The 27,649-nt window shown below is 32.7% G+C and overlaps 4 protein-coding genes, 1 non-coding gene and 1 pseudogene across 6 annotated transcripts; 1 reads left to right on the plus strand and 5 right to left on the minus strand.

Annotated features, from left to right (window-relative positions):
* Window positions 1-11,803, plus strand: LOC111299555 (phosphatidate phosphatase PAH2-like; annotated as a pseudogene). The gene is made up of 15 exons (XR_016335845.1): window positions 1-77; window positions 878-950; window positions 1,114-1,198; window positions 1,296-2,722; window positions 2,958-3,762; window positions 4,098-4,699; window positions 4,834-4,907; window positions 5,850-5,934; window positions 6,189-6,275; window positions 6,438-6,510; window positions 9,935-9,978; window positions 10,441-10,569; window positions 10,663-10,761; window positions 11,126-11,265; window positions 11,358-11,803. The product of XR_016335845.1 is annotated as a phosphatidate phosphatase PAH2-like (transcript).
* Window positions 11,804-11,901: 98 nt separating this feature from the next.
* On the minus strand, window positions 11,902-12,890 carry LOC149519552 (calmodulin-like protein 5). The gene has a single exon (XM_089757864.1). It carries the CDS (start codon window positions 12,324-12,326, stop codon window positions 12,039-12,041), a length of 288 nt encoding a protein of 95 aa, XP_089613990.1. The 5' UTR covers window positions 12,327-12,890; the 3' UTR covers window positions 11,902-12,038.
* Window positions 12,891-17,265: 4,375 nt separating this feature from the next.
* Window positions 17,266-18,369, minus strand: LOC149519553 (uncharacterized). Its single transcript, XM_089757865.1, has one exon. It carries the CDS (start codon window positions 17,670-17,672, stop codon window positions 17,394-17,396), a length of 279 nt encoding a protein of 92 aa, XP_089613991.1. The 5' UTR covers window positions 17,673-18,369; the 3' UTR covers window positions 17,266-17,393.
* A 315-nt stretch (window positions 18,370-18,684) lies between these two features.
* Window positions 18,685-19,115, minus strand: LOC149519554 (polcalcin Bet v 4-like). Its single transcript, XM_089757716.1, has 2 exons — window positions 19,056-19,115; window positions 18,685-19,014 (listed from the first exon to the last, which is right to left on the minus strand). Exons 1-2 carry the CDS (start codon window positions 19,113-19,115, stop codon window positions 18,685-18,687), a joined length of 390 nt encoding a protein of 129 aa, XP_089613842.1.
* Window positions 19,116-19,477: 362 nt separating this feature from the next.
* LOC149519555 (U6 spliceosomal RNA) lies at window positions 19,478-19,581 on the minus strand. Its single transcript, XR_016341137.1, has one exon. It is a non-coding gene; the product is annotated as a U6 spliceosomal RNA (small nuclear RNA).
* Window positions 19,582-25,237: 5,656 nt separating this feature from the next.
* LOC149519556 (calmodulin-like protein 5) lies at window positions 25,238-26,671 on the minus strand. Its single transcript, XM_089757718.1, has 2 exons — window positions 26,602-26,671; window positions 25,238-25,542 (listed from the first exon to the last, which is right to left on the minus strand). Exons 1-2 carry the CDS (start codon window positions 26,669-26,671, stop codon window positions 25,238-25,240), a joined length of 375 nt encoding a protein of 124 aa, XP_089613844.1.
* Window positions 26,672-27,649: the final 978 nt, after the last annotated feature.

Consider the following 27,649-nt stretch of genomic DNA (forward strand, 5'->3'; position numbering starts at 1 on the left):
ATGGACACATGCATATTTTCCTTTATTGTTTGCATGACCCATGAGGAACCAACACATCAGCATCTTCGTTTATTAAAGTTAACAAACTTAGGCTAATACTCGAGTAAGAGACATCAATTCATCCTGCCATAAATTCAAGTTTTTAAAGCTCCAGGACCAACGGACACGACAGCTTAACCTTATCTGCTAGCTGGGCCCAGTATATTTGTAAATAGTAGTGTCTGTTTTCATTATTACTGATTAATTGAAACAAAATCAAAGTTCCCAACAACCAAGTGAGATACGCCACATCTAGACAAAAACTTTTTAGGTAACAAGAATCCTATATATATATTTATATGTTATAATTTTGAAAAAAATTCCATATATAATCATTGTAAAATTTTATTGTCTCAATATTTTTCACTACGTTACAAAAGTTTACATTTCATGCTTGTAAAATAATATATCTTGTTGGGGTTTGTTCCTAAATGCCAGTACCATTTCCTTGTCTACTGCATCCACAAGGTTTCTTTTTTGATTGTCTCAAATGGGATGTTATCTTCATCCATGAATCCATGTCATGTTTCACGTTAGGTGTTTTGTGTTTTTTGGTCCCGCAAGAAAGAGAGAACATTCTGTAAGTCTAGCACTCTTTACGCCGAACTCAAGGCTCTTGCTCTCATGGCATCTCTTTTTCTCTCTCTCGACATTTGGAAGTTAAAACACCAACAAAAGAAAATCTCTCTCTCTCTCTCTTGACACCACGAAACTGTTGGTCTCTCTCTCAAGTTTAAAGCCTTTCCCTTTTCCCAGGTTTATTTCATTTTCTTTTTGTTAGTTTCTGAGAGAGATAAAGTTTTTTTTTTATGTGCCTTGGGATTTGAATATGCAATAGTTTCTGGGAACATTCCAAGACTTGTAAAAAACGAATATGCTTTAATTCCGACACTGCCTTTCACCCTTTAGCGGTTGGTTTTTTATTTGGTTTGCTTAGCCACTTATCTGTTTCTTTTTTATTTTGTGTTGAATTTACAACTGAGAAACACACTAAAAAAAAAAGAGAAAGGGCGAGTTTCTCAGCCTTTTTTTCTTCTTTGGTTATGCTTTTCTTGTTTGTTTCTTATTTTTGAGTTACTTTTAATTGAACAATTGCCAAATTTATGCGTTTCGTCTATGTTTACTTTGTTCATTATAAGGACTAAGGAGGTTTTGTCTCGTTTTAAATGGTGCGTTATTGTTTCTTCAGCTAAAAGAGCATCTGTGTTTACTCTTTTGACTGATTGGGGTTCTTTAATCATGTATTGATAATTGAGATTTTATAATCTGGCTATTTTCAGAATTTAAAGCTCTAGAAATTTTCAGTGAGATTTCCAAAATCTCACTTGTCAAAGGCAGGAGGATATACGCGGTGGGCAGGCTAGGTAGCTATATCTCCCGCGGTGTTATACTGTTTCTGGTCCCTTTCATCCCTTTGGTGTTGCTGTGGATATAATTGTAGTGGAACAACCAGATGGGAGCTTCAAATCATCTCCTTGGTATGTTCGGTTTGGTAAATTTCAAGGGGTTTTAAAGACAAGAGAGAAGGTGGTTAGCATCTGTGTTAATGGTATTGAAGCGAATTTCCACATGTTTCTTGATCATAAAGGGGAAGAATAATTTCTCAGGGAGGTAGATGTTGAAGAAGGGGAATCTGAAGCTGTATCATTTCCTTTTTCTTCAGGCGAAGAGACGGATGAGCCATCGTCTGGTAATAGGAGGCCAATGAAGTCCAAAAGTTGCAACTATGATGCTGATAAGTCAAGTCAAGTCAAGTTAATGTGAGCAATGGGAAAACTGTGGCTAGGACCAGTCCCCAACGATCACGGATATTTGGGTTTGTTTTTGGACAGAGGTCGAAAAAGGAGGGTGGTTACCTTGAGGGATGCGGTGGTGCTGGTGTAATGAGGGTAGGTTCATTGGAGCGGGCTGAGATTGCCGCTGAGCTGTTGGAGATGAAGTGGTCTACAAATCTCGCCTCTAATAAATCAAATAATAATGCTTCCCGATTTTCTTCTGCGAATGATACATTGGACAATAAGGGTTCTGAAGAGGAGATGCAGATTAATAATGAAGAAAACCAGTTTCACTCTTCTGTACTAAGGAGCAAACCGGTATTGATCACCAGACATTACTAGCCGAAACTGGCTTCTGTAACAAGCAAAACGTCAGCTATTCTCATTCTGGCCTTGAGAATGTAAAGTATTCTGTTGAGGAAGCTAGCATACGAGCGTCTTGTGTAAGCACCGAGCAACAAATTGTTGGAAACTCCTCGTTAGGTGAAGGTATGGAAGATAAATGCAAAGTAATAGCTAATTTATCAGGAACTATTGAGGATCATAGCGTGGGTGATAATGAAATGGGTGATCACAATGAGAATGAGATGGGTGATGTCTCAGGGATGAATGGTCCTGATCTGCAAAGTCAATATAAGCTGGAAGCATGTGATGAGAAGCAGTTTGATGAAGAAACGGCTGATAATGAAAGGGATGTTGTTTTACCAGGGTGTGACATTTCCAGTAAGGAGACTGCTTCAGAAAGAGTTCAATCTTTTGTTTATTGTGAAAGATCAGAGAGCTCATTAATAACATTGGATGGTTCCAGTGAACAAACTCATCAAACACATTGCCTTTCTGATGTTGGATATGGGAAAGTACATGTTCATGCTGAAACACTGGTTACAACAACTGAGCTAGTGCCAGAGGTGAACTCTTATAAAAAATTTGTTATTAGTTGCAAGAGACATTTTAAACAAAATATGATCTTAAAGATATGAGTGTTTTTACAACTTATTTAATAATGCATTACTCTTTCGGAGGCAATAGAACTGCATTGAACTACATTAGAAATGATACTCAACCTAATTTTTTTCTTTGAATAATATTATCTTGATAATTAAAAAGTCTTGCCAAACTGATGTATTAGATGGTTTTCATCAGGTTACAGTTATCAAGCAAGCTGAGTACATGGAGTTAGATTCTGAAGGGGCATTAACAGCGTCAAAATCCGACTCTCAAAGGGTTAGTGTTGGACCTGTTGTTTGTTCAATGGAAGAAATGAAGTCAGATATCATTCACACCACTTCCACTGTCAGTGATTTAGGTGATCGAGTTGAAGACAAGAAAAGTACCAACGGTGTTCTCCATCCTTCTTTGGAGTCTGTTGATGATTCTCAAAACTTTTATGGTGATAGTGACCCAAAGAGAAGTGTTCCACCATCAGAGAGTTCGGAGGATGAACAATTCCTTTTTGGTGACCTTGATGAATTCAAACCCCATGGGCCATCATGTGTAAATAAAGATCTTCATCCCTCAATTTGTACAGAAAATGAGGAAGTAAACGGTTTATGTAACGAGAATAATAAGTCATATTTAATTCCCAACAAGTTTACTCAGGAGAATCCATCAATTGATCTGGAAAAATCTGTAGAAAAGTCAAGGATTATCTCTAATCCTATTAGTATTTCTAGAAATCATAGAGTAGCTGGTGAGAAAAATGGGTGGCAGGTAGAATCACTTCCTAATATGTGGTCTCCTGTTGCCAAGTTTGATGCAAGCAACCATTGTCCTCTAAGCCATTCTCTGGACTCAATTTCTGAAACCATGAAGTGGACATCAATCAGGAAAGATGATTCAAGCCGTATAAGGTCAGATCCAAAAGTGGAACAGCCATTAGCACATGAAAAGTCTAGTGGTGAGGAGAGTAAGACTTCTGGGAAGCTGGAAAGTACTCTTTATAATTGCTGTCGGTATGAGAACTTGGTTATGTTTTCTTTTCTTTTTCTCTCTGATAAATAAGAGAATTCGGTTATCATGTATTGTTTACACTTCTTGAGTTTACACTTTACATTGCTTTCTCACTTTTAGGGAAACGCCACTAATTAAAATATATTTCTAAGTCCCTTGTATTTTGCAAACTACAGTAGAAAATCATTCAAGAAAATTTTTTTTTTACTTGATGGATAAATCCATAGAATCATGCTAAAGTACAACATACTATTTGTTATGATTTTTATTAATGTGGAAGAAATATTCTGTCTTTCTGGTGCAACTGCTTTTTAGGCTGTAACTTGTGGAAAGTGACATGCATTATGCTTTATGCAGAAATATCTCTTTGCAAACACTTGCTCTATGAAGGGATGGGGACTGAAGCTGCCTGTTAAGTGTTTGATGCTGAGAAACTGGATAGCAAGAAATTTAGTTCTTTAGGCCCCGCTGTTGTGAGGAATGATAGGCTTGTTGTTCGAATTGCTGGCCGTTACTTTCCGTGGGACGCAGCAGCCCCTATTCTTTTAAGTATGGTTACATTTGGAAGTGAAGAAATACTTGAACCCCAAGGCATGATACCTGTTGACAGAGTGGAGAAATCCATTGGAGGGGATCCATCAAAGGCCATAGTCTCCCATAGTGGAAGCTGGAGGCTTTGGCCTTTTTCTTTGAAAAGATTAAGATCTAGGAAAGCTGTGCAACCGGCTTCAGCTGACACTGGAGATTTGGATGTTGAGAAAGCTGCAGATGGTACTGTTGCTAGTGATGATAAAATTTTGCTTAAACCCAAGCAGGTGAAGAGGACGATCAGGGCAATCACTCCAACCTCTGAACAGCTGGCATCGTTGCATCTATATGATGTGATGAATCATATAACCTTCACATTTTCCACCGCTATGCTAGGGAAGCAGCAGGTCCTTTTTATTGAATTCGTACTTGAAGTTACATTCTCTTTCTGAATTCTTATTTAGTTTTTTTGTTGTTAAGATCATTTGTGATTTATTACTTTTAGTCTGGATGTGCTCACTCACAATCATGTACTAAACAGGTTGATGCCAGAATCTATTTGTGGAAATGGAACACTCGTATAGTAATCTCAGATGTTGATGGGACAATTACAAAGTAAGGATATTTCTGAGATTTACCGATGCAGAACACCATGTTATACTACATGTTTTAGATTGACTCATGGTTAAATTTCATTTTTACATTATTGAGTTCTCATTCTTGCAATTAAATGTCAGTTTTAGATAACGGCCACATGTTGCAAATGATATCTCAATGTATGCTTTATATTATAATGGGTAAAACATTAAATTGGTAATTAAATTTCTTTGGCCTGGGTGAGGTGCTGCTCAGCCTAGGTGGTAGAGCTTGTTTGCAGTTGATTTAGGTGGGGAATCTCTGTCCCAATTGAGCCATTCCGTCAATGGGATGAGTTTTGGGTTAATCACGTGAGAAACACAGGCATGCAATAGAAAAAACAAAACATAGATACGGACGCTAATCTGTTGGACAGGGTGAAACAGAGAATAAGGATTTGATGAATTGGTTATAAGATTATAACATATGCATAAGAAAAGGTGAAAAAACCTTTTGCAGAATGGTAGCATTTGGTACCCCAAGAAAGTGGGCATGGTTTAGATTTCAAGCTGTCTATACTTCTATCATTTTATTTATTTGAAATGTACTAGCTAGGAGTTTGAGCTTTATGGCTGCTGGCATTTTTCTATAGTTCTTAGTTTCAATCAGTTCTTTTATTATTATTATTATTATTATTATATGATAACCTGAGTAATATTTTTTGTTTTGTCATCAAATCTTATTCTTGGGCTCAAAGTTCATGGTTATCTTTTCTCAAAATTAATTCTGCTTGTTTGTCATAGTTCTACTCTTGGCCCACAAGGTATTGGAGACAGCTAGCATTACATAACCTTTAATTTTTCCTTGAAATTTTTCAGTAGGTTTCTTTTATAATCTGGTCTTTCCTAAGTTCTAAATTGCTGCAGACCAAGGTTTCTTTTGGTCATTTCTTGGTTCCCTAATTTTATGTTATTGTTACAGATCAGATGTACTAGGTCAGTTCATGCCTTTGGTTGGGATAGATTGGTCACAAACAGGTGTTGCACATTTATTTTCAGCTATTAAGGTAGGTTACTTTTCATCTTACATTTTAATTTTTCAGCTCATTATACTTTAGTCCTTCTTGCACAACCAAAAAACCCTTTAGTTTGTGAACCATGTACAATCTTAGTGAAGGCACTTGCATACAATCATCGTCTTATTTCCTTTGTTGGGATTGTAAGAAAGAAGCTTTCTAGATTCCATATGGACTCTAATGCATGAATATGAGTAACACTGTTAATATCTTTAATATATTAAAAATCTTCTTCTATATTGCAGGAAAATGGATATCAGTTGCTTTTTCTTAGTGCACGTGCAATATCCCAGGCATACCTCACTAGACAATTTTTGGTCAACCTTAAGCAGGTGACCTATGCTAGTTTGATGCTTTTCTTATGTTGAATTTTAAAATGAGAATCAAGAAATTCAGAATTTCATCTTTTCATTGCCCTTATTGGTTGTTTAACTTACCATCGTTGCTCATAAAAAAGCAGAAACTGTTTAACAAAAATATCTTCGTATCTGTAGGATGGTAAGGCTTTACCAGATGGGCCAATTGTTATTAACCCTGATGGGCTTTTTCCATCCCTATATCGATAAGGTAACTGTTTTGCATTTCAGGGACTTAATCAAGCAGCTTTCTGGGGTTGCTTTTTCATGTGCAAGATATGTAACTGTTATTATGGGCTCGCTTTTCTTATTCACAATATACCATTTTAATTTGCTTCTATCTTATTTATCCTTTTGGTTTTGTTGCATGAATTATGCATCTATAGTCTAATTAGGAGACAAGTTATGTTCTAGTACGTTAAATTAAAAAAAAATGTGGCATATGAGCATCTAAATTGCCAACCTTATGTAGGATAGGGCAAATGCCTGCTTTCTTTTACATTCACTTAAGTTGATGTATTACATTCTGATTAGGACATGGTGCAATGTCTTGTGGCTGCAAATCCCCATTATCTTTAACCCCTATAGAGATTTTTGACATTTATGCAATAACTAAGATGAGAAGCCATAGCTGTACCTATTAGGAAAGTGGGTCCAGCCTATGTAGTTAGTTTTGGATCAATTAAAAGCCATGAGCCTTGATCTTTCTTTTTACACAGAACACTAGCTACTTAATAAAAAGATGTGAGATTGTTTTAAGATGAAAAAAGAAGGTGGCGCAAGGAAAAAGAAACTAGAAAAATAAAGAGAAAAGAAAAGTCAAGTATTACAGTATTTTCAGAAATTTTATGTCATGGTAAAAAGGATGACAATGTTACCTTTGAAGTATATTCGAACTGATAATAGTGGGAAATACACATTTAAAAACATTGAAGAGTATTGCTCAAAGCATGAGATCAGGTATGAGATAATAAAACCTAGAACACCACAACATAATGGTGTAGCTGAAAGGATGAACCACACCATTATAGAAAAAGTAAGATGTATGTTGAGAATGATAAAATTACAGAAGTCATTTTGGAGTAAAGCAGTCAATACAGCTTGTTATTTGCTTAACAAATCACCATTAATTTCTTTGGCTTTGACATTCTAGAAAGAGTGTGGACAAGAAAAGATGCTTCATACTCTCATTTGAAAGTTTTTAGATGTAAAGCATTCATGCATGTGCCACAAGAGTAGAGGTCAAAGCTTGACAATAAAGCTACACTGTGTTTGTAGGATATGATGATGAGAAATTTGGCTACAGGATATGTGATTTAGTGAAGAGGAAGACGGTCAGAAGTAGAGATGTGGTCTTCCATAAAAAAAAACCATAACAGACCTCAAGAAAAATGAGAAAACTACACGAGTTACTATTGAGTGTGATATTTCAACACCAATGGGAGTTCCATAGGAAAGAGCCAAAGATGGTGAAAATGAGCAAGAAACAGAACTTGGGGATATGAATGAGCTAATCACAGTTAGTGATGAGCCAGATGCAATCGATTTTGAGTAGATGAAGCAATCTTCTTTGCTTGAGAGTGTTGAGTAGGGAGAGCTACCTTTAACATCAGATGGTATAGAGTTTCAGCCAAGAAGATCTACTGTAGAGCACAAGTTATCTATCAAGTATCCAAATTCAGATTTCATTTTAGTTACCAGTGAGAGAGAGCCAAAGAGCTTCCAAGATGTGCAGATTATCCAGGATAGGAAAGTTGAAAAGCTATGGTTGTCACAAAAAAAATATGTTGAACGGATGCTTAATAAATTCAATATGCAACATGCTAAATCAGTTACCAATCCACTTGTCAACCATTTTCATTTGAATAAAAAATCTTGTCCAATAATTAAGGAAGAGCAACTAGCTATATCTAGTAGTCCTTATTCTTATACAGTCGATTCTTTGATATATCTTAGGGTTTGCATATGGCCTGATATTGTTAATGCAGTTGGTGTAGTGAACATATTTCTTTCTAATCTGGGAAAGGTTTACTAAGAAGCAGTAAAATAGATTTTCATATATTTGAGGGGCACTTAAAAAATGTGCTTGAGTGATGGAGTTTCACAACTGGTTCTAAGAGATTTTACTGATGCTAACATGACAAGTGATCTTAATGGTAGAAAATCTATTTTAGGGTATTTGTTCACTTTTACAGGATGAGTTGTGTCTTGGCAGTTTAAATTGTAAAAGTGTGTTGCTTTGTTAACTACAGAAGCTGAGTATATTACAGCAACGAAAGTAGGTAAAGAAATGCTTTGGATGAAACGTTTTCTTCTTGAATTAAGATTGTATCAGAAAGAGTATGTGATGTTCTGTGATAGTCAGATTACTTTATATTTGAGTAAGAATGCTATGTACAATGCTAGAACGAAGCACATTGATGTTAGGTATCACTGGTTATATTCGTTGATTGAGGAGCAGTAGATGTTGTTGAAGAAAATTCATACTGATGAAAATGTAGTAGATATGTTGACTAAGACACTTCTTAGGGAGAAGCTTGAGCTCTACAGTAACTTGGCCGAAATGGGTTCTTTGGCCAAAGTAAATTCTAAACGAAAATGCTATGGTGATGAATCTCCTACTAATAGGGCTGGAGGGGGAGATTGTTAGAAAAGTGGGGTCCAACCCATGTAATTGGTTTTGGACCAATCAACGGCCATGGGCTTTGGTCTTTCTTTTTACACAAAACCTTAGCTACTTAATAAAAAAAAGTGAGGCTGTTTTAAGGTGAAAAAAGAAGGTGGCTCCGCAAACTAAGAAAAGAAAGGGGAAAAAGAAACCAGAAAAATAGAGAGAAAAGAGAGAAGGGAGAGTTGGTTGAATAGAAATCGATCTGTGGTCCGATTGAGCTAAAATTTTGTCAACAGGTTTATGATTCAGAGTTCTACATTTTGAATGGTGAAGATCAGGTTTAAAACTCTCTAGGAACAAATCTATGGTGTATTTGTTGAGTCACCTATTTGGTGAGATTTTTTCAATTGTCTTTTTAATTGTTGATTAACTCTAGTTTTAGCTAGAGAAGAACTTTATATATCTATTATTTGATAGTAGAGATTTTTTTAGTAGTCCGTAATTTTTTTTCTCTACATTGGAGGGTTTTTTATGTGAATCTTGATGTGCTTTATTTTTCTTGCATTGTTAATTATTGTCTATTGCTATGGATTTATTGCGATATATTACTTCTGCGTTATTGTATTTATTATTTCAGGCCCAATAGTACCTTCAGAAATAGATGCATGACTATTGCAATTACAACCTGAAAAACCAGAGTTTAGCTGTATCACACTTTAAGCTGCAATAAATTAAATGAAAGCTTTGTTCTATTTTATTTTGTTTCTATTCCTATTATGTGCCTTTTATGTAGGAAATTGAAAGCTTCCTATGTATGACCACTTTGAAATTTAAATCGAAGGTTAATTGGGCTTCACATCCATGGTTAATATGTTATTGTTTTCGATTTGGAGCATATACTTTTAACCCTTCAAGCATATTAGAGTTTCCAAGATATCTTTTCTTATCTGTCTTTTCCTCCCCCACCCCAAAAGATACCTCTAAACCACATTATTTGGACTGAAACATCCTATATATTTCTCAGTTATTAGAAGAGCTCCGCATGAGTTCAAGATTGCGTGCTTACAGGTTAGTTTTCTGCTCTGACATATTTGCTTCTGATATGGTATTTGTGCTGTTAAATAAATTATGATTATTTCTTGCATTTCAAGTTTTTATTTATATCCGGATGGGTTGTGAAGCAAATCAGTTGAATGGGTTGTGTCAAGTGTGAGAGGAATTTACAGCGATTTGAGTGATGTCTTACTTTATTGCTCTTCTCAAAAAATTGAGATTTTAATTGTTGAGTTATAAAAAAAATTATATTATTACAACTCTTGAATTAGCTTTTAGCTCAAAACACATAATTCCTTGTGAATTTGATCTGACTTAATATTGTTCATCACAACTTTTAGCTTCAAAATTCTTTATGGCTTTGTAAGATATTTTGCATCATACGTAGAGACGTAAAAGCTTTCTGATATAGATATGTAGATGATAAGTACGTCTAAAATTAGGAATGCTTTTTCTTTTATATCTTTTGACTTTTAGGAGATCATGGCTTTGTTTCCGTCTGATTGCAATCCATTCTATGCTGGTTTTGGGAATAGAGACACTGATGAAATCAGCCATCTCAAGGTCGGAATCCCAATAGGGAAAATCTTCATTATTAATCCAAAGGTAATCTAAGGCTTTCATGCTTAAAGAAAGGTGACCAAAATGCTCCTAATGTTACTTGACCGCACTTCTCTTCTAAGGGTTTCAAGTTTGCAGGGCGAGGTTGCTGTGAACCGCCGCGTTGACACAAAATATTGTAGTTCCCTTCATGCTCTTGTTCATGGCATGTTTCCACCGATGGCCTCCTCTGAGCAGGTTTTGTTACTTTTTCTTTTCCATTTATAACTCATAGAGTCACAGTGACTGGAGTTTGTTTCCAAAGCCATAGACTATGACTTCAAACTTAGTATCACTGGGGCTTCTTTGGGTATTTCTGTCTGAAAACATGGTTGCAAAAGCAAGTAGGCCGAGTTTTTCTTATACTCGTTTCATGGAAAGAGAACCAATTATTCCCTGCATTCTTCTAGATTTTCTATCCTTCAATTAGGTGACATCTATCATGCCGGGTCTCACTTTCCTCCTGATAATATATTATGTCTAAATTTTCCAGTTTTATTCAATTCTTTGTTGGGGTGTCTCAACTTTGTTTGCGCCCTTCCTTTATGTCTATTGATTACAGGAGGATTTTAATTCATGGAATTTCTGGAAACTGCCACCTCCTCTGATTGATATGTGAAGTTGTCAGCTAGAATATATTGCTTGAGCATTCGGATACTGAGATAGATGAATGAGGTCTGCGATCATTGTGGAGCTGTCCAGGTATATTTTGATGTCATTTTTGCGTATTTGTTAAAAACTCAGGACGGACTCTTATTAGTCATCTGAAATGAATTGTGTCAATTACATTCTAGGACCTGCTCGGAAATTTCGTTGGAGTTTGTTTTACCCCATACAGCAATCAATCTTAGACATGAAGCAGTTAAGTCAGAGTCCTTCCAGCTCTTTGCCTGCACTTTCTAAGATCCAATTAGCAATCGCCATTAAAGTTTGAACTTTTTTATAACAAGACTGCACTGGTAAATTACAGGTTATATGTGACCATGGCTGTTGGTAGAATTTCCACCATACTCTTGAAAGTGCAAGGGTGGCTGATTCTTGGTTGTCCAAAGTAATTTATATAAAATTTGCATAGAAAGGAAAGGCTGGTTCATATCAGTTCGATTTGTAATTTTTTATAGTGAATTATGTGATTCCACAAACAGTTCAAACATGTAAACATTCATTAAAACTCTCAGGGGAGAAAGGGTATCGTAAGTTTTTTTATACAAAATCAATCTTCATCACAGGAGTACATATATCAGAAAGTTTATAATTGAAAAGTTTTTTCCTTTTGATGAAGATTCTAGTACAAGTATTGAAAAGTTAAAGAAGATGAAAGGAGCTTACATACAGATAGATATTCAACTTGTAAACAATGAGCACATAGAAAGAAACTGAATGATTTTAGGGTTATTAACTTGAAAAATTCAACAAACAGATGAACACGTCAAGCAAGAAGAAAGGAATAAAGGGAAATGAACGAAATCAACACTTCATAAGAACAAAATTCTGACATTTAAGTGCTTCTCTGCAAACTCTGCGAGGTTTTTGATCTCATTGTCATCAATAAATCCATTGCCATTGGCATCCACAGATTGTATTCCATGCTTGCTCTTCCTCCGAGCAAACCATCCTCCCGATACTCGTATAGCGTCTGCAAGCTCGTCCCTGCTTATCCTTCCATCTTTATCTTCATCAAATTTCTTCAACCATCTTTTGAACTCATCCATTGTCATTTCACGCTTGCCATCAACAGTGTAGCTACGAGTTTTAAAGGCCATTTCTGATAATCAAAGCCCCTGGAAATCTGTTCCTTGCAAAACTGTTTTGCAGCGTACAGGTGTTTGAAGGCTTCTCAAATTTATACCATTCTCCCCCTCTATCCCTCGTGCTTTTGGCTTTTACAAATACAACATGGGAATTGGCTTAGCACAATAACATGCATGCGCAATAACCTGCATAGAAAAATAGGATTTATTAGTAGCTTTTGCAAACGTTGCCTAATATTCTGTTATTCCTTCTCAAAGTAAGATAAAATAAAGCTGATAGAGCCAAAAAAGTGAGAGAAAAGGTTACAATTAAGAAGTGATAAACGTCTGATGCTTGTTCAAATCCAAGGAACCAAGGACCACAAGTGGTGATTAATCTATGAAATTTTGGTTGTTTCTTTCTGTCGCGGCAATGAGTTAGGCCACGAAGTTAACAAAATCATCTTTGGAGTTGGTATCCTCAGAAAGGGTTATAAAAAAAAGGACATCTGACCCCTTAAGGGAGACAAAACTGTACCAATGCATTTAACAGTTAGATCCCTGATGGCTTAATTTCTTAGATTAATGATAGTGTTATGTTATGGGACTTTAGATTGCGAGTTTAAGGGACCCGAAAGGATAGGATGAAGAAATGAGGAAGAATATTAGGCCAATCAGCAACTAGGATAGAGGAATAGAACTTAGAAACCAACATCGAATCTCTTCAAAAGAAATAGTATTGCGTTGCCAGGCCCATTTCTTTGCTCACTTTCTCTCTCTACATTTGCTTTCATTGAATATCATATACCCTTGTACAAATTATCCTGAAAACTTACACAATATATAACACAGCTTTAAATCTTCCTATACATAAATGACCAAAAATAAAGAATTAAAGATGTGTTTGGTATATAAGATTATGATAAAATATGATAAGATAATATTATAAATAGTATTAGATTAAATAGTATTATTTTATCTTGTATTTGATGTTTGTAAGGATTAAGATAAAATAATTTATTTATTGGTTAAAATTATCCTTTCTCAAAATTTATAAAATTTAAATTATTGATATAATTTTTAAGAGTATAATAAGATATGTAAATTCAATCTCATGGATTAAAAATAAATTTTTTACTTTAAGAGGACTTATACCAAGAGGATAATTAATCCTTTTTATAATTTTATCCCTTTTTTTTTATACAAACCAAATATAATATAAGATAATTATTATTTTATTTTATCCATCATTCTATGCACCAAATATAACCTAAAGATGTGTTTAGTGCATAAGATTTTCGTAGAATAAGATAAGATAATATTATAAATAGAATTTATTAAATAATGTTATCTTATCTTATTTTTAATGTGTATAAAGATTATGATAGGATAATTTATTTATTGTTCGAAATTACTTTTCTTATAGTTTATATAATTTAAATTATTGATGTAATTTTAATGGTATAATAGGACATGTAAGTTTAATATTATTGATTAAAAATAATCTTTTTTACTTTGGGAAGATTGAATCATGCTATAGAATGATTAATATTCTTTATAATACTAATCATTTCTTTAGATATAAACTAAATATAATATAAGATGATTATCACTCTATCTTATCTATCATATTATATACCAAATATAACATAAGATCATGTTTGGTATATAAAATTATGATAGGATAAGATAAGATGATATTATAAATATGATTAAATTAAATAATGTTATCCTATCTTATATTTGATGTGTGCAATGATTAAGATAGAATAATTTATTTATTGATTAAAATTATCTTTAGTCAAAGTTTATACAATTTAAATTATTAATGTAATTTTTAAAGATATAATATGATACATAAGTTTAATCTTATGAATTAAAAATAATTCTTTTTACTTTAAGAGAATTAAATCATCATATCCTTTTTAATTAAATATAAACTAAATATAATATAAAATAATTATCATATTATCTTATTCATTATCCTATATACCAAACATGACAAAAAACTATTAGATAGAATCATTGAGGGAAAGAACAAAAAAAAAATACTAGTATGATTTAGAAAGAGTGCAAAAAATTTGACAGACTTGTATAATGTAATCTGTGAATCAACTAAGAAATATTCACTTCTCTACATGTGAAACACAATCCCTGTACTTTCTTCCAAGCATATTTGAAACTTAATTTTGATGAAGGATAAATGTGAAATCCCATGAGGTAGAAATTTCATTAACCTTAAGCTTATATATGAGAAGATATTGGTCAAGACTCAAGCTCAACAAAAGGGGCGGTCAATAGTTGCATTAATGGCAGAGGCATCTTGTCAACTTGGCAGATTTCCTTGTGATAAAATTCGGAAGCTGAAATATATGGAATATTTGATTTCGACAAGGACGGTAGAGGTGAGGAAAAAAAGTTAGAGAATTACTTAAAAGCAACCCAAAACTAAAATAAATGCAAATCGCTCCTTCACAAATCAGAAACTCAAAAAATACCAAATTAGTGAACATGAAACGAATTTAAAATTGGAATCCAAGGTGTTTTCAGGTGAGGAATCCGGTTCTATACATAAGCACGTGGTGGACTTTTAACAGTGTTTATTCAATGAGACAAACAATGAATAGTGGTGACTTATTTTCATATCGAAGTTCCCAACGAAGAAGCTGAATCCCAAGGGCCCATTTCTAAAGTAATATGGAGATTCGCATTCCAATTGTTAGGCTTTTCCTAATAATAGCATTTAACAACATGATACAAAATATTAATTTTAAGCTAATTAAATAAGTTTTTAGTCTCTCTAATATACTAATAATTTTGACTCTCGTGTGCATGTATGTAAGTTCAACAGTTAGCTCTCTTTAATCACCTTTCAAAAACATTAAATTTATTAGAAAAATTAATAATAAGGTTCATACTGGTTATATTATCTATTTGGCCAAAATAAAAAAAAAATCTATACTCAATTAATTTATACAATCATTTTTAAATTATGAAATCGGTTGTATAAGTAATCAAACAACTTAGAACACATATCGGCAAAAAAGAAGTTTTATATATATATATATATATATATATATATATTCATCCGAAAATCTGAAGAAAGAAAGAAAAGGGAAATTCTTTGACAAACAAAGATTGCAGTTCATTTGTTGTCATGAGTACAGCTTATACGCGAAAATAGACAGACAGAAACTTATTTTTTCTTCAGCAATCAGTTAATACTAAATTGCTGTAGCAAGCAAACAACAACCGCAAATACGTATATAGGTGGTTTTCAAAGACCTTTTCTTATTTTATGGACATAGGAATATATGCAAACACCCTAGTTAACGCCATATCCTTGTTTGACAGCATATTTGACAAGCTCTTCTAGCTCGTCTAAACCGATGGATCCATCTCCGTTTGCATCGGCATGGTGCAATGAACGACGAACTCGCCAGCCAGGGTTGCGGGAACCCAGTTTTTGGAAAGCTTTCAACAACTCCTCCTTGCTTAGACGACCGTCCCCGTTGGTGTCATGTTCTTTGAAGATAGCCTTCAATTGCCCTTCAGTTAGGGTAAGATTTATGGATTTTGGCACGTAAAGGGGCATGTTAGGCAAAGGGGCAGAGGTTTTGGAGCTTTGGATATATGAAAGATACTAGCTACTTCAGTTTGCTATATGATCATCAAAAGGGTTATCCGACACATCGATTTATATAGAAGTTCTTTGATTACCATACTTCACCACTTTCTCCTATATGTTATTCTATCTATCTTTTTCTTTCTCTAATTTCCCTTTCATATTCTTATTCTCTTCCTTTTATGGTGCGCATGACAAAAAAATTTAAAGATTAATATTCACAAGTGCTAAGAAAAGACATCCACAGGATAGCATCCATGTTTATTTGAATTGCATGAGTTTTATTCCTACTTATCAAGAAGCTTTTGAGTGGGACCACAAATAGTTAGAGACAAAACTTACATAAATTTTTTTAAATGAAATTTACGAAAATTTTAAAAAATAATTTAATAAAAACTTTAAAAAAAGTCGAATCATTTCTCTATTTGTATGAATCTATTTTTTCAGGAGGGGTTACACTAAATTTTTTTTTATATCATTTGAATTTTATGGAGGTCCACGAAATGATTAATTTTTGTGATTTTACTTTCTTACTAATACTATTTTTCACTAGCGAGATTTATCTTTAATAAATATTTTTTTTCTTTCTTTGTTACATTAAGCATAATAAAACTTATATACTGTTTTTTTTTTTTTTTTAAGGAAGTTATGCACTACACTAATTTTTTTTTTAACAGAATAAAACTCATTAATAGAGCACATGATAGTAGTGGAAAAAACGAGGAACTCTACTATTGCGTAAAGAAAAAAGATATAAATTATTAATTAAATAAAAGCTAATGATTCTTTCAAAAAAAATAAAGGCTAATAATTAGTATAATTCAAATTATGACGTTGGTGGTTGACGTAAGTGCAACTGCATCATTTGATGTCATTAATGCTAATGGTGTAACTGCATCATTAATGCTATTTTAATTGGTTTATTTTGCCATTTATAAAATATGGGAATCAATATATTTGAAATTTAATTTGAAATTTATATCTTCTTTTCATTGGTATCCAATCCTTGGTCGAAAAATACTATGGAAAGCTGAAGAATGTAAAATGCCCTTCTGAATAATAGAGAAGCTCAATAGAGTCAATAATGAGAAATCAGGCCTTAGTTATACATTTTATGTATTTTTCAATAATGAGATAAGGCTTTTTACATGCTTTTAAGTTTCAGAGATCTATTCTGCTAGTGGTCTTTCAAAAATTTTTATCTGAAGTACCCAAATTAAAGAATAAAATATGCAAAATATGTGGCTAATGAATCTCATGATCATTGGTTAAGGTTTGTATTAATTAATCTCAAATTAATCGTTTTGATCTCTACCTACATGTTGAAATACAAAATACATGAGAAGGAGTACGAAAACATCTTATATTAGTGGCATTTCAAGCAAATTAAGAGGCAAGAGGGCTATAGGCCTCAAACATTAGGAGAGAAACTGAAACTAAAACACTTGAAGACATAAAACATGCATGTGATTATTCTACTTGATTTTGTATCCAATTCTAGCAGCATATGCGATAAGGTCGTTGAGCTCCTCCATGCTGATGCATCCATCGTTGTTGAAATCAGCATGCTGGAGTGCTCTCCATGCTCTATAAGCAGGGAAATAGGCACCCAACTGATCAAATGCAAGTTTTATCTCTTCCCTGCTCAGGACTTTGTTGCCATCAATGTCGCAATCAAGGAAAAATTTCCGAATCTGATCCTCATCATAGTTGATCGGTGCAACTTTTCCCGTGCCATAGTAATAAACTGGCATTTCGTTTAAAGGATTTTGAACTGTTTCTCGAAAAGAAACGTACACTAAAGTTTTAGAAGGATTTTGGGCTGTGCCTGTGTATGATCCTGAAAATATGGAGGGCTGGGCATATATAGATCCTAGCTTGATATTACATTTTGCAACTACTATATTATTTATTCCTACTTATCAAGAAGGATTTGGGTAGGGCCAGAAGTTATATTGGTAGAGTGGAATCTGAAATTTGATGCTTCCACTTCATTTTCATGATAAGGTTCGACATCTTATTCCTCATTCGGCAGGAACGCGAGGATCCAACTTTGACAGAGTGGGATCGCTTTGCGCATAGGGAGTATATCAGGCTTTCAATGGAAGAAGATCCGAAGATGCCTCTAATGGAAGTGCTGAAGTATGGGATAAGTCCCTTGAAGCTCCATTTAAGGCTCCTTAGGTGAGTTTTGTAGGACCTTGTCAAACATATTTGAGGTCAATGGAGAAAGACTGGCTACATGGAGATACTGGAGATGGTGCCCATCGGCAAAGTTGATCCGCCAAAATATCAAGTTGGGCCAGATAGCATTTACGCTCATATTTCACCAGCAGGCTATTTGCTTGCCGCATACTGCGTTGCACTTAAGTTTGGCAATGAAATTTCTCCAGTCGGGAAAGCCAATTGCTTCTTTTGAAGGGGATGATCCCTGGCCGTAAATTAACATCACCCAGGTATCAACAGTCTGTTACTGTGTTAAAGGTCTTTGTTTTATTAATTAGTTAGACAACCAAATATTCATTCGAAAGATCAGAAGAAAGAAAGAAAAAAAGGGGAAATTCTTTGACAAACAAAGATTATAATTCATTGTTGTTATGAGTACAGCTTATACGCGAAAACAAACAGAAAGAAACTTGTCTTTTTTTCAGCAATCAGTTAATACGAAACTGCAGTAGCAAGCCAACAACAAGCGCAAATATGTTCATAGGTAATTTTCATATAGACCTTTTTTTATTGTACGGACATAGGAAATATGCAAACACCCTAGTTGACGTGATATCCTTGTTTGACGGCATATTTGACAAGCTCGTCCAGCTCGTCTAATCCGATGGATCCATCTCTGTTTGTATCGGCATGGTGGAGTGAACGACTTACTCGCCAGCCTGGGTTGCGGGAACCAAGTTTTTGGAAAGCTTTCAACAACTCCTCCTTGCTTAGACGACCGTCCGTGTTGGTGTCATGTTCTTTGAAGATATTCTTCAGTTGCTCTTCATTTAGAGGAAGGTTTATGGATTTTTTTGGCGCATCGGGAATTAGAGGCATGTTGGCAAAGGGGTAGAGGTTTTGGAGCTTTGGATATATGAAAGACGCGAGCTACTATGATCAAAAGGGTTATACAACACATCGATTTATACAGAAGTTCTTTGATTACCATACTTCCCCACTTTCTCCTTTATGTTATTGTCATCAGTCATCCCTCTTTTTCTTTCTTGAATTTCCCTTTTATATTCTTATACTCTTCCTTTTATCGTATGTATGGGCCGGATAACATGCATGGATATTATTATTCCAACAACATATTGATTGAATTGCCATGTATTTATTTTTTTATTTAATTAATCAATATCTTGAATCATAGTATATACATTTTTAAAATGCGTTTCTCACGACATAATTAAATAAAAAATTTAAAGATTAATATCCACATGTGCTAAGGAAAAACATCCAAAGGATAGCATCCATGTTTATTTGCATTGCATGAATTTTATTCCTACTTATCAGGAAGTTTTTGGGTAGGGCCACAAACAGTTATCTTTGATGGGTTTTTTTTTCAGTTAAAAATTCGAATCATTTCTCTATTTGTATGAGTCATCATTGTGTAGGGGTTATGCTAATTTTTTTTATATCATTTCAATTTTATCGACTTTCCCCCGAAATGATTATTTTTTATTATTTTACTTTCTTACAGATACTATTTTTTTTTACTAGCGTGATTTATCTTTAATATATATTTTATGCGGTTCCTTTCTTTGTTACATTAAACATAATAAAACATATGTACTGTTTTAAGAAAAAAAAAAAGGAAATTATGCACTGACCCAATTTTTTTTTTTTAACAGAATAAAACTCAATAATAGACCACATAATAATAGTGGAAAAAACAAGCAATCTCTACTATTCTGTAAAGAAAAAAATAAAGTAAATTATTAATTAAATAAAAGCCAATGATTCTTTCAAAAAATAAAGGTTAAGAATTTGAATAATTCAGATTATGACGTTGGAGGTTGACGTATGTGTAACTAGCATCTTTTGATGTCATTAATGCTAACGGTGGAAGAATAAGGGAAAAGAAAATGTAAATTATTGAGATTTTATGTTCGAATCTTAAGTCTATTTTAATTGGTTCATGTTGTCACTAATAAAAAATAATATTTAATATATTTGAGATTTAAATTTTTATATTTGTAATTTATTTTTATTCTAAAAGTTGCAACATCTTTTATAAAAAAAATAAAAAAAAAAGAAATTTTATCATTCATAATTCTTTTTTTTTTCCTATAAGAGATTAATTCGTGGTTCTTTAGTTGGTATCCAATTCTTGGTCAAAATGCTATGGAAAGCTGAAGAATGTAAAATGTTCTTCTAAAGAATAAAAATGCTCAATAGTATCACTAATGAAAAATCAGGCTTTATACATTTTATCCAATTTTTCAATAATGAGATTAGGCTTTTTACATGCTTTTGAGTTTCAGAGAGAATTCTATTCTGCTGGTCCTTCAAAAAATTTGATCTCAGGTACCCAAATTATAGAATAAAATATACAAAATATGTTGCTATTTTTGAATCTCATGATCATTGGTTAAGGTTTGTATTAATTAATCTCAAATTAATCATTTTGATCACTACCTAGGCCAAACAAATTGAAATACAAATGCATAGGAAGGAGTATGAAAACATCTTATATTATTGGCATTCAAGCATAAGAGGCAAGAGGGCTATATGCCTCAAACATTAGGAGAGAAACTGAAACTATTACACTTGAAGACATAAAACTTGCATGTGATTATTCTACTTGATTTTGTATCCAAGTCTAGTAGCATATGCAACAAGATCGTTGAGCTCATCCATACTGATGCATCCATCGTTGTTGAAATCAGCATGCTGGAGTGCTCTCCATGCTCTATAAGCAGGGATATAGGCACCCAACCGATCATATGCAAGCTTTATCTCTTCCCTGCTCAGGACTTTGTTGCCATCGATGTCGCAAGCGAGGAAAATTTTCCGAATCTGATCCGCTTCATAGTCGATCGGTGCAACTTTATCCTTTCTATAGTAATAAAATGGCATTTTGTTTAAAGGATTTTGAGCTGTTTCTGGAAAAGAAACGTACACTACAGTTTTAAAAGGATTTTGGGCTGCGCCTGTGTATGATCCTGGAAGTATGGAGGGCTGGGCATATATAGAACCTCGCTTGATCTTACATTTTGCAACTACTCCAGTATTTATTCCTACTTATCAAGAAGGATTTGGGTAGGGCCAGAAATTAAATTGGTAGCCTGGAATCTGAAATTTGTTATTTCCACTTCATTTTTATGATAAGGTTAAGACTGATAATATTATTCGTTTGGTCAAAATTAGAAGATACATCACATTCAATTTATTCATGTAATTATTTTTTAAATTATAGATCAATTGTATAAGTAATCAAATAACTTTGAACACACAGGCAGGCAAAAAAAATTTTTCATATATATATTCATTCATTCGAAAGATTAGAAGAAAGAAAAAAAGAAAAGCGCAAATTCTTTGACAAACAGAGATTGCAATTCATTGCTGTTATGACTACAGCTTATACGCAGAAACAAACAGAGAGAAACTTGTCTTTTTTAGAGCTATCAGTTAATAAGAAATTACAGTAGCACGCAAACAACAAGCACAAATGCGTACATAGGTAATTTTCATATAGACCTTGTTTATTGTACGGACATAGGAATACATGCAAACACCCTAGTTGACGCGATATCCTAGTTTGACAACATATTTGACAAGTTCTTCCTGCTCGTTGTCGACTAAACCGATAGATCCATCTTCGTTTGAAACGGCAAGGTGCAGTGAACGACGAACTCGCCAGCCAGGGTTGCGGGAAACCAATGTTTGGTAAGCTTTCAACAATTCCTCCTTGATTAGACAGTTGGAAATAGTGACTCAAATCCTATAAAAAATTTATTTGAAATTAATTAGATATTACTTGATGGAGAAGACTTATAAAAATAAATTCTAAAAAGAAATAATTTTTTAATATGTAAATTTATATATTTATAAATAAGTGAAATTTCTATAGGGTTAAATATAAAAAAAAAATATAAGAGAATTGTAAGATTTTATAAGATAGACATCTTATAAAATTACTAAAAATTTATACTTTATGAGCATGTATGTTTGAATATTTGTGAGTGAATTAGAAAATATTGAAATGGTTCACATAAATATGAGTGCATAAGTGTATATTGGTATATGTTTATTTGGATTGAAAATATTCCACAGAACTAAAAAAAATTAAGAGAGCCTATGAGTATTGATTGTTGAATGCTGATTGATATGAGCTGTATAGTTGTGATTCTCTATAACTAGTGAATTTTTTTCTCATCTGTGAACATAAGTCAGTTAGACTGAATCATATTAAATTGTTGTCTCATATGTGATTAATTAATTATTTGATTATATTTCTACTTACTTGATTGGATTAAAGCTTTTTTACCTAATAAGTGGTATCAGAGCTGTGGTAATTCTCAACAAGTGGTATCAGAGTTGAAGGTTTGAGCCATGAGAAGAGGCAAGTCTAGAAGAGTTCAACTCAAGAAAAATTGATTTACGTGAAGCATGAAGATACATAAGAAAATATGATTGTGAGACTTCAATTGCAAGTGAAGCCAAGTATGTCTAGCATGAAGACAAATGATTTGATAAAATTTGAGTTAAGGTAGAGATTGTTAGGAATAATGACTCAAATCCTATAAGAGATTTATTTGAGATTTGTTAGATATTACTTGATGGACAATAAGACTTACAAAAGAAAAATTCTAATAAGAAAATTTTTTTTAATAGATAAGTTTGACATGCAGAAAAAATAAATTTTTAATAGGCAAGTTAATTTGTATGCTTATAAATAAGTGAAGTCTTTATAGAGTTAGATATGAGAAAAAATGTAAGCGAGTTGTAGAATTTTATGAGATAGATACCTTATAAGACTACTAAAAATTTATATATTATGAGTGTGTATTTTTGAATATTTGAGAGTGGACTAGAGAAGACTGAAATGGTTCACATAAGCATGGGTGTATGAGTGTATATGGATAGGTATTTGTTTGGGTTGAAAATACTCTATAAGACTAGAAGAGATTAAGAGGGCCTATAGATATTAATTGTTGAATACTGATTGATATAATTAGTATGTTTGTAATTCTCTACAACTAGTGGATCTTTTTTTATTTGTGGAAGTAGGTCGATTGAACCGAATCACATTAAATTATTGTATCTTATATGATTGATTGATTATTTGATTATACTTCTACTGACTTGATTAGATTAAGATTTTTTTATCTAACAAGTGGTATCAAAACTATGGTAATCCTCAATATAGGTGACCATCCCCGTTGGTGTCATGTTCTTTGAAGAAATTCTTCAATTGCTCTTCATATAGGGGAAGATTTAAGGATTTAGCTTTTAGCAAGATAAAAGTTAGAGGCATGTTGGCAAAGAGGCAGAGGTTTTGAAGCTTTGGATATATGAAAGACACTAGCTACTATGATCAAAAGGGTTATACGATACATCGATTTATATAGAAGTTCTTTGATTACCTTACTTCTCCATTTTCTCCTATATGTTATTCTATTTTCTCTTTTTCTTCTTTAATTTTCCTTTTATATTCTTATTATCTTCCTTTTATCTTACGTATGACAAAAAAATTAAAGATTAATATTCACACGTGCTAAGAAAAGGCATCAACATGATAGCATCCATGTTTATTTGAATTGCATGAATTTTATTCCTACTTATCAGGAAGCTTTTAGGTAGGGCCATAAATAGAGACAAAACATGAAATTTTTTAGATAAAATTTGTGAAGTTTTTTTTTCAAAAATGATTTAATAAAAATTTTAATAAAAAATACAAATGGATAGATTGATAGAATTCAATAAGAATATCAATAATATATAAAAAAATTTATTAAAAATATTGTTTATAATTCAAATTTGACCTATATTTATTTAACCATAAAAATTCTGTTAACATTTTTATTAAAATTGTTTATTTAAAAACTATATAAAAAATTATTAAAATTTTTTTAAATTTTACATACTTGATCTATATAATGAAACATTTCAATCAATAAGTTTTGATTTTCAATTTTAGTTTTTATTTAATTATTTCTAGTAAGAAAATTTAAAACCTTCACCTAAAGGCGAAAAATTTCATGTGAATTTTTTTAATAAATAATTGTCTTTGATGGTTTTTTATAATTAAAAGTTTGGATCATTTCACTATTTGTATGAGTCTATTTTTTTGGGGAGGGATTATGCTAATTTTCTTTATATCATTTGAATTTTATCAGATGTTCACGAAATGATTAATTTTTATGGTTTTACTTTCTTACTAATATTACTTTTTACTAGCGAGATTTATCTTTAATATATATTTTGTAGATATGGTTTCTTTCTTTGTTACATTGAGCATAATAAAACTTATATACTGTTTAAAAAAAAAAGTTATGAACTGACCCTATATTTTTTTTAACAGAATAAAACTCATTAATAGGCCACTTAATAATAGTGGGAAAAACAAGCCATCTCTACTATTGTGTATAGAAAAAAAGGGTAAATTATTCATTAAATAAAAGCTAATGATTCTTTCAAAAAAAATAAAGAATAATAATTAGTATAATTCAAATTATGACATTGGAGATTGACTATGTGTAACTAGCATCATTTGATGTCGATAATGCTAATGGTGGAAGAATAAGGGAAAAGAAAAAGTAAATTATTAAGATTTTATCATTCGAATCTTAGGTTTATTTTAATTGGTTTATGTTATCATTTATAAAATATAACATTTAATATGTTTGAGATTTAAATTTTAATATTTATAAGTTTTTTTTCATTGGTTTCTAATCCTTGGTCGAACAAAGCTGAAGAATATAAAATGTGCTTCTGAAGAATAATAGAGAAGCTCAACAGTGTCAATAATGAGAAATCAGGCTTTATACATGCTTTTAAGTTTTAGAAAGAATTCCATTCTGCTAATGGTCCTTCAAAAAAATTGATCTCAAGTACCAGATTAAAGAATAAAATATGCAAAATATGTTACTATTTTTGAATCTCATGATCATTGGTTAAGGTTTGCATTAATTAATTTCAAATTAATCAGTTTGATCACTACCTAGGCTAAGCATATTGAAATACAAATACGTAGGAAGGAGTATGAAAACATCTTATATTATTGGCATTCAAGCATAAGAGGCAAGAGGGCTATATGCCTCAAACATCAGGAGAGAAACTGAAACTATTACACTTGAAGACATAAAACGTGCATGTAATTATTCTACTTGATTTTGTATCCAAGTCTAGCAGCATATGCAATAAGGTCGCTGAGCTCCTCCATACTGATGCATCCATCGTTGTTGAAATCAGCATGCTGGAGTGCTCTCCATGCTCTATAAGCAGGGATATAGGCACCCAACCGATGAAATGCAAGCTTTATCTCTTCCCTGCTCAGGACTTTGTTGCCATCAATGTCGCAATCAAGGAAAATTTTCCGAATCTGATCCTCATCATAGTTGATCGGAGCCACTGTTCCGCAGCTAGGTTTAAAAGCTGGCATTTTGTTTAAAGGATTTCGAACTGTTTCTGGAAAAGAAATGTATATTATAGTTTTATAAGGATTTTGGGCTGTCCCTGTGTATGATCCTGGAAGTATGGAGGCTGGGCTTATATAGATCCTAGCTTGATCTGACACTTTCCAACCACTCCATTATTTTATTCCTACTTATCAAGATGGATTTGGGTAGGGCCAGAAATTAAATTGGTGGCGTGGAATCTGAAATTTGATGCTTTCACTTCATTTTCATGCTATGTGATTCTTAATAAAAACTTCCCTTTTTTTTTTTTGTTTCAATCTAATTGCATATGTAAAAATTTCAAAAAAAAATTATATTTAATATATTGTTAATATATAAATTTTATATACTATCAATAAATTAAATAATAACACTTCATTAATAAATATTAATTTTTAAAATAAATATATAAAATAAAATTTTTTTAAAAATTTTACTCGTTAATAAAATATTATCTTATTCATTAATAAAATATTATCATTTGATTTATTTTATTAATGGATTATCTATTCTTACTATTAATACTCAAAAAATTTTACTGATGCTTTTCATCTCCTTTTCGACCCAAAAGGCAGATGTTTCAACCCTCAGTTAGGGACAATTAATGTTAGGTTAATTCGCGTATTAACTCTGCATAGATTCAATCAAAATCAGGATGATAATTAGACTCAACATATATATATATATATATCAACCAATTATTGAAATGAAAATTTGTTTTGAGCCTTGTTTAAAAGTCCCCTGAGAGCATTTATTTATTAAAATTTCATGCTATAGATATACATATATATATATGGCAGGGGAGGAAATCAAATGTCAATTTACATGCTTTGCTAGATATTCTCAGTTCCATTTCAAATATGTGAGGACAAGAAAGATCGCTCGAATCCAATTCTTGGAGCGGCCGATCAAGAATCTCTCCATTTTAGCTGAGGACTAAAATTTTCTGAACAAAATTTTGTTCCAACTATTTTCAGATTTTTTTTTAAGTTTCTTCTGGCTTGGATTTTAATGGCATGTGCAAATTATTTCATTGGAAAACTTCTTTGATAAGAAAATTTCTACCTACCTTCCGGTTGTTGGATATCTTCGCAAAATGAATCTTTGAGCAGGTGGTTCAATTGTTTAAGAAATAACATTTGATGACAAGATTCCTAACTGATAAACTTCTATTCGGCAATGTTGAAGTGGTTCTCAACCACTTTCCCCTTTCTGACCCTTGACTGATATCCTTTATTATTATCGAAGGGAATTTTTTTTCTGTGCAACATGACCTGTAGATTCAAAGTAGAAGAGTAAGCCGAAAGCCCAAGCAAACTTTTGATAAAAAGTGTTTGTGGAAAGGAATTTTACATGGGACAATGAAAGCTCCCGAAGCAACTCAATATAAAATCTACTGTTTCGTGAGTTTTTTTTTAGGGTGGCTATACTGGTATCATATTTTGCTGCAATTTGAGCCTCTATTGATCATTTGCATCATTATGTGGATTGAATTAATCCTATACAAGCTCTCTTTCCCAATAACTTTCAATATAATTCAAAGTTGTATTGTGTGAACTTTGGACTCGAAAGAATCGACCCACAAATACTCCAATTTGAACTACTACTACTTGAGAAAAAAAATTTTCTAATATACTTTATATTATACACTAAAAAGTACACAAAGTACACACTCAAATCTCTGCAGCTTCATTTTGCTATCAGATGCAGAAGAAAAACTGCAGCTTAATCGCATATATAATAGTAGTATAGCATAAATTACTTCATGCTGTGAATTTTTCTATATATATCTAATTTATCAATCTAAGTTTTACGTTGCCATGGTAACAATCCAAGGCATATAAAACAAGTTTTTCCAGCTCTGCCTCGTTGATGTACCCATCGCCGTTTTCGTCAGCCATATGAAACGCACGTTGAGTTCTATAAGCCGGAAAACGAGATTGAAGCCTTCGGAAACCTGCCTTCACCTCTTCCCAGCTAAGCTTTCCATCGTTGTTGACGTCACAACGCTTGAATAGGCTCATTATCTCCTCATATTCAGCTTTCAAAGAGTCTGCAGCTGGCACTTTTTTTTCATTTGATACTATTCTTTTACGGAAGAAAAAGACCATTTCTCT

Source organism: Durio zibethinus, chromosome 3 (genome assembly GCF_047325235.1).
Source record: "Durio zibethinus cultivar Kanyao isolate XHJ-2024 chromosome 3, ASM4732523v1, whole genome shotgun sequence".
NCBI classification, from domain to species: domain Eukaryota; kingdom Viridiplantae; phylum Streptophyta; class Magnoliopsida; order Malvales; family Malvaceae; genus Durio; species Durio zibethinus.

Coding starts and splice junctions, on each gene's coding strand:
- LOC149519552 (XM_089757864.1), bottom strand. CDS start 12,326: ATGGCCTTTAAAACTCGTAGCTACACTGTTGATGGCAAGCGTGAAATG.
- LOC149519553 (XM_089757865.1), bottom strand. CDS start 17,672: ATGCCAGTTTATTACTATGGCACGGGAAAAGTTGCACCGATCAACTAT.
- LOC149519554 (XM_089757716.1), bottom strand. CDS start 19,115: ATGACTGATGACAATAACATAAAGGAGAAAGTGGGGAAGTATGGTAAT. Junction 19,015..19,055: donor ATGGTAATCAAAGAACTTCT/GTATAAATCGAT, acceptor TGATCATAGTAG/CTCGCGTCTTTCATATATCC.
- LOC149519556 (XM_089757718.1), bottom strand. CDS start 26,671: ATGTTATTTCTTAAACAATTGAACCACCTGCTCAAAGATTCATTTTGC. Junction 25,543..26,601: donor AGATATCCAACAACCGGAAG/GTAGGTAGAAAT, acceptor TTTCTTTTCCAG/AAACAGTTCGAAATCCTTTA.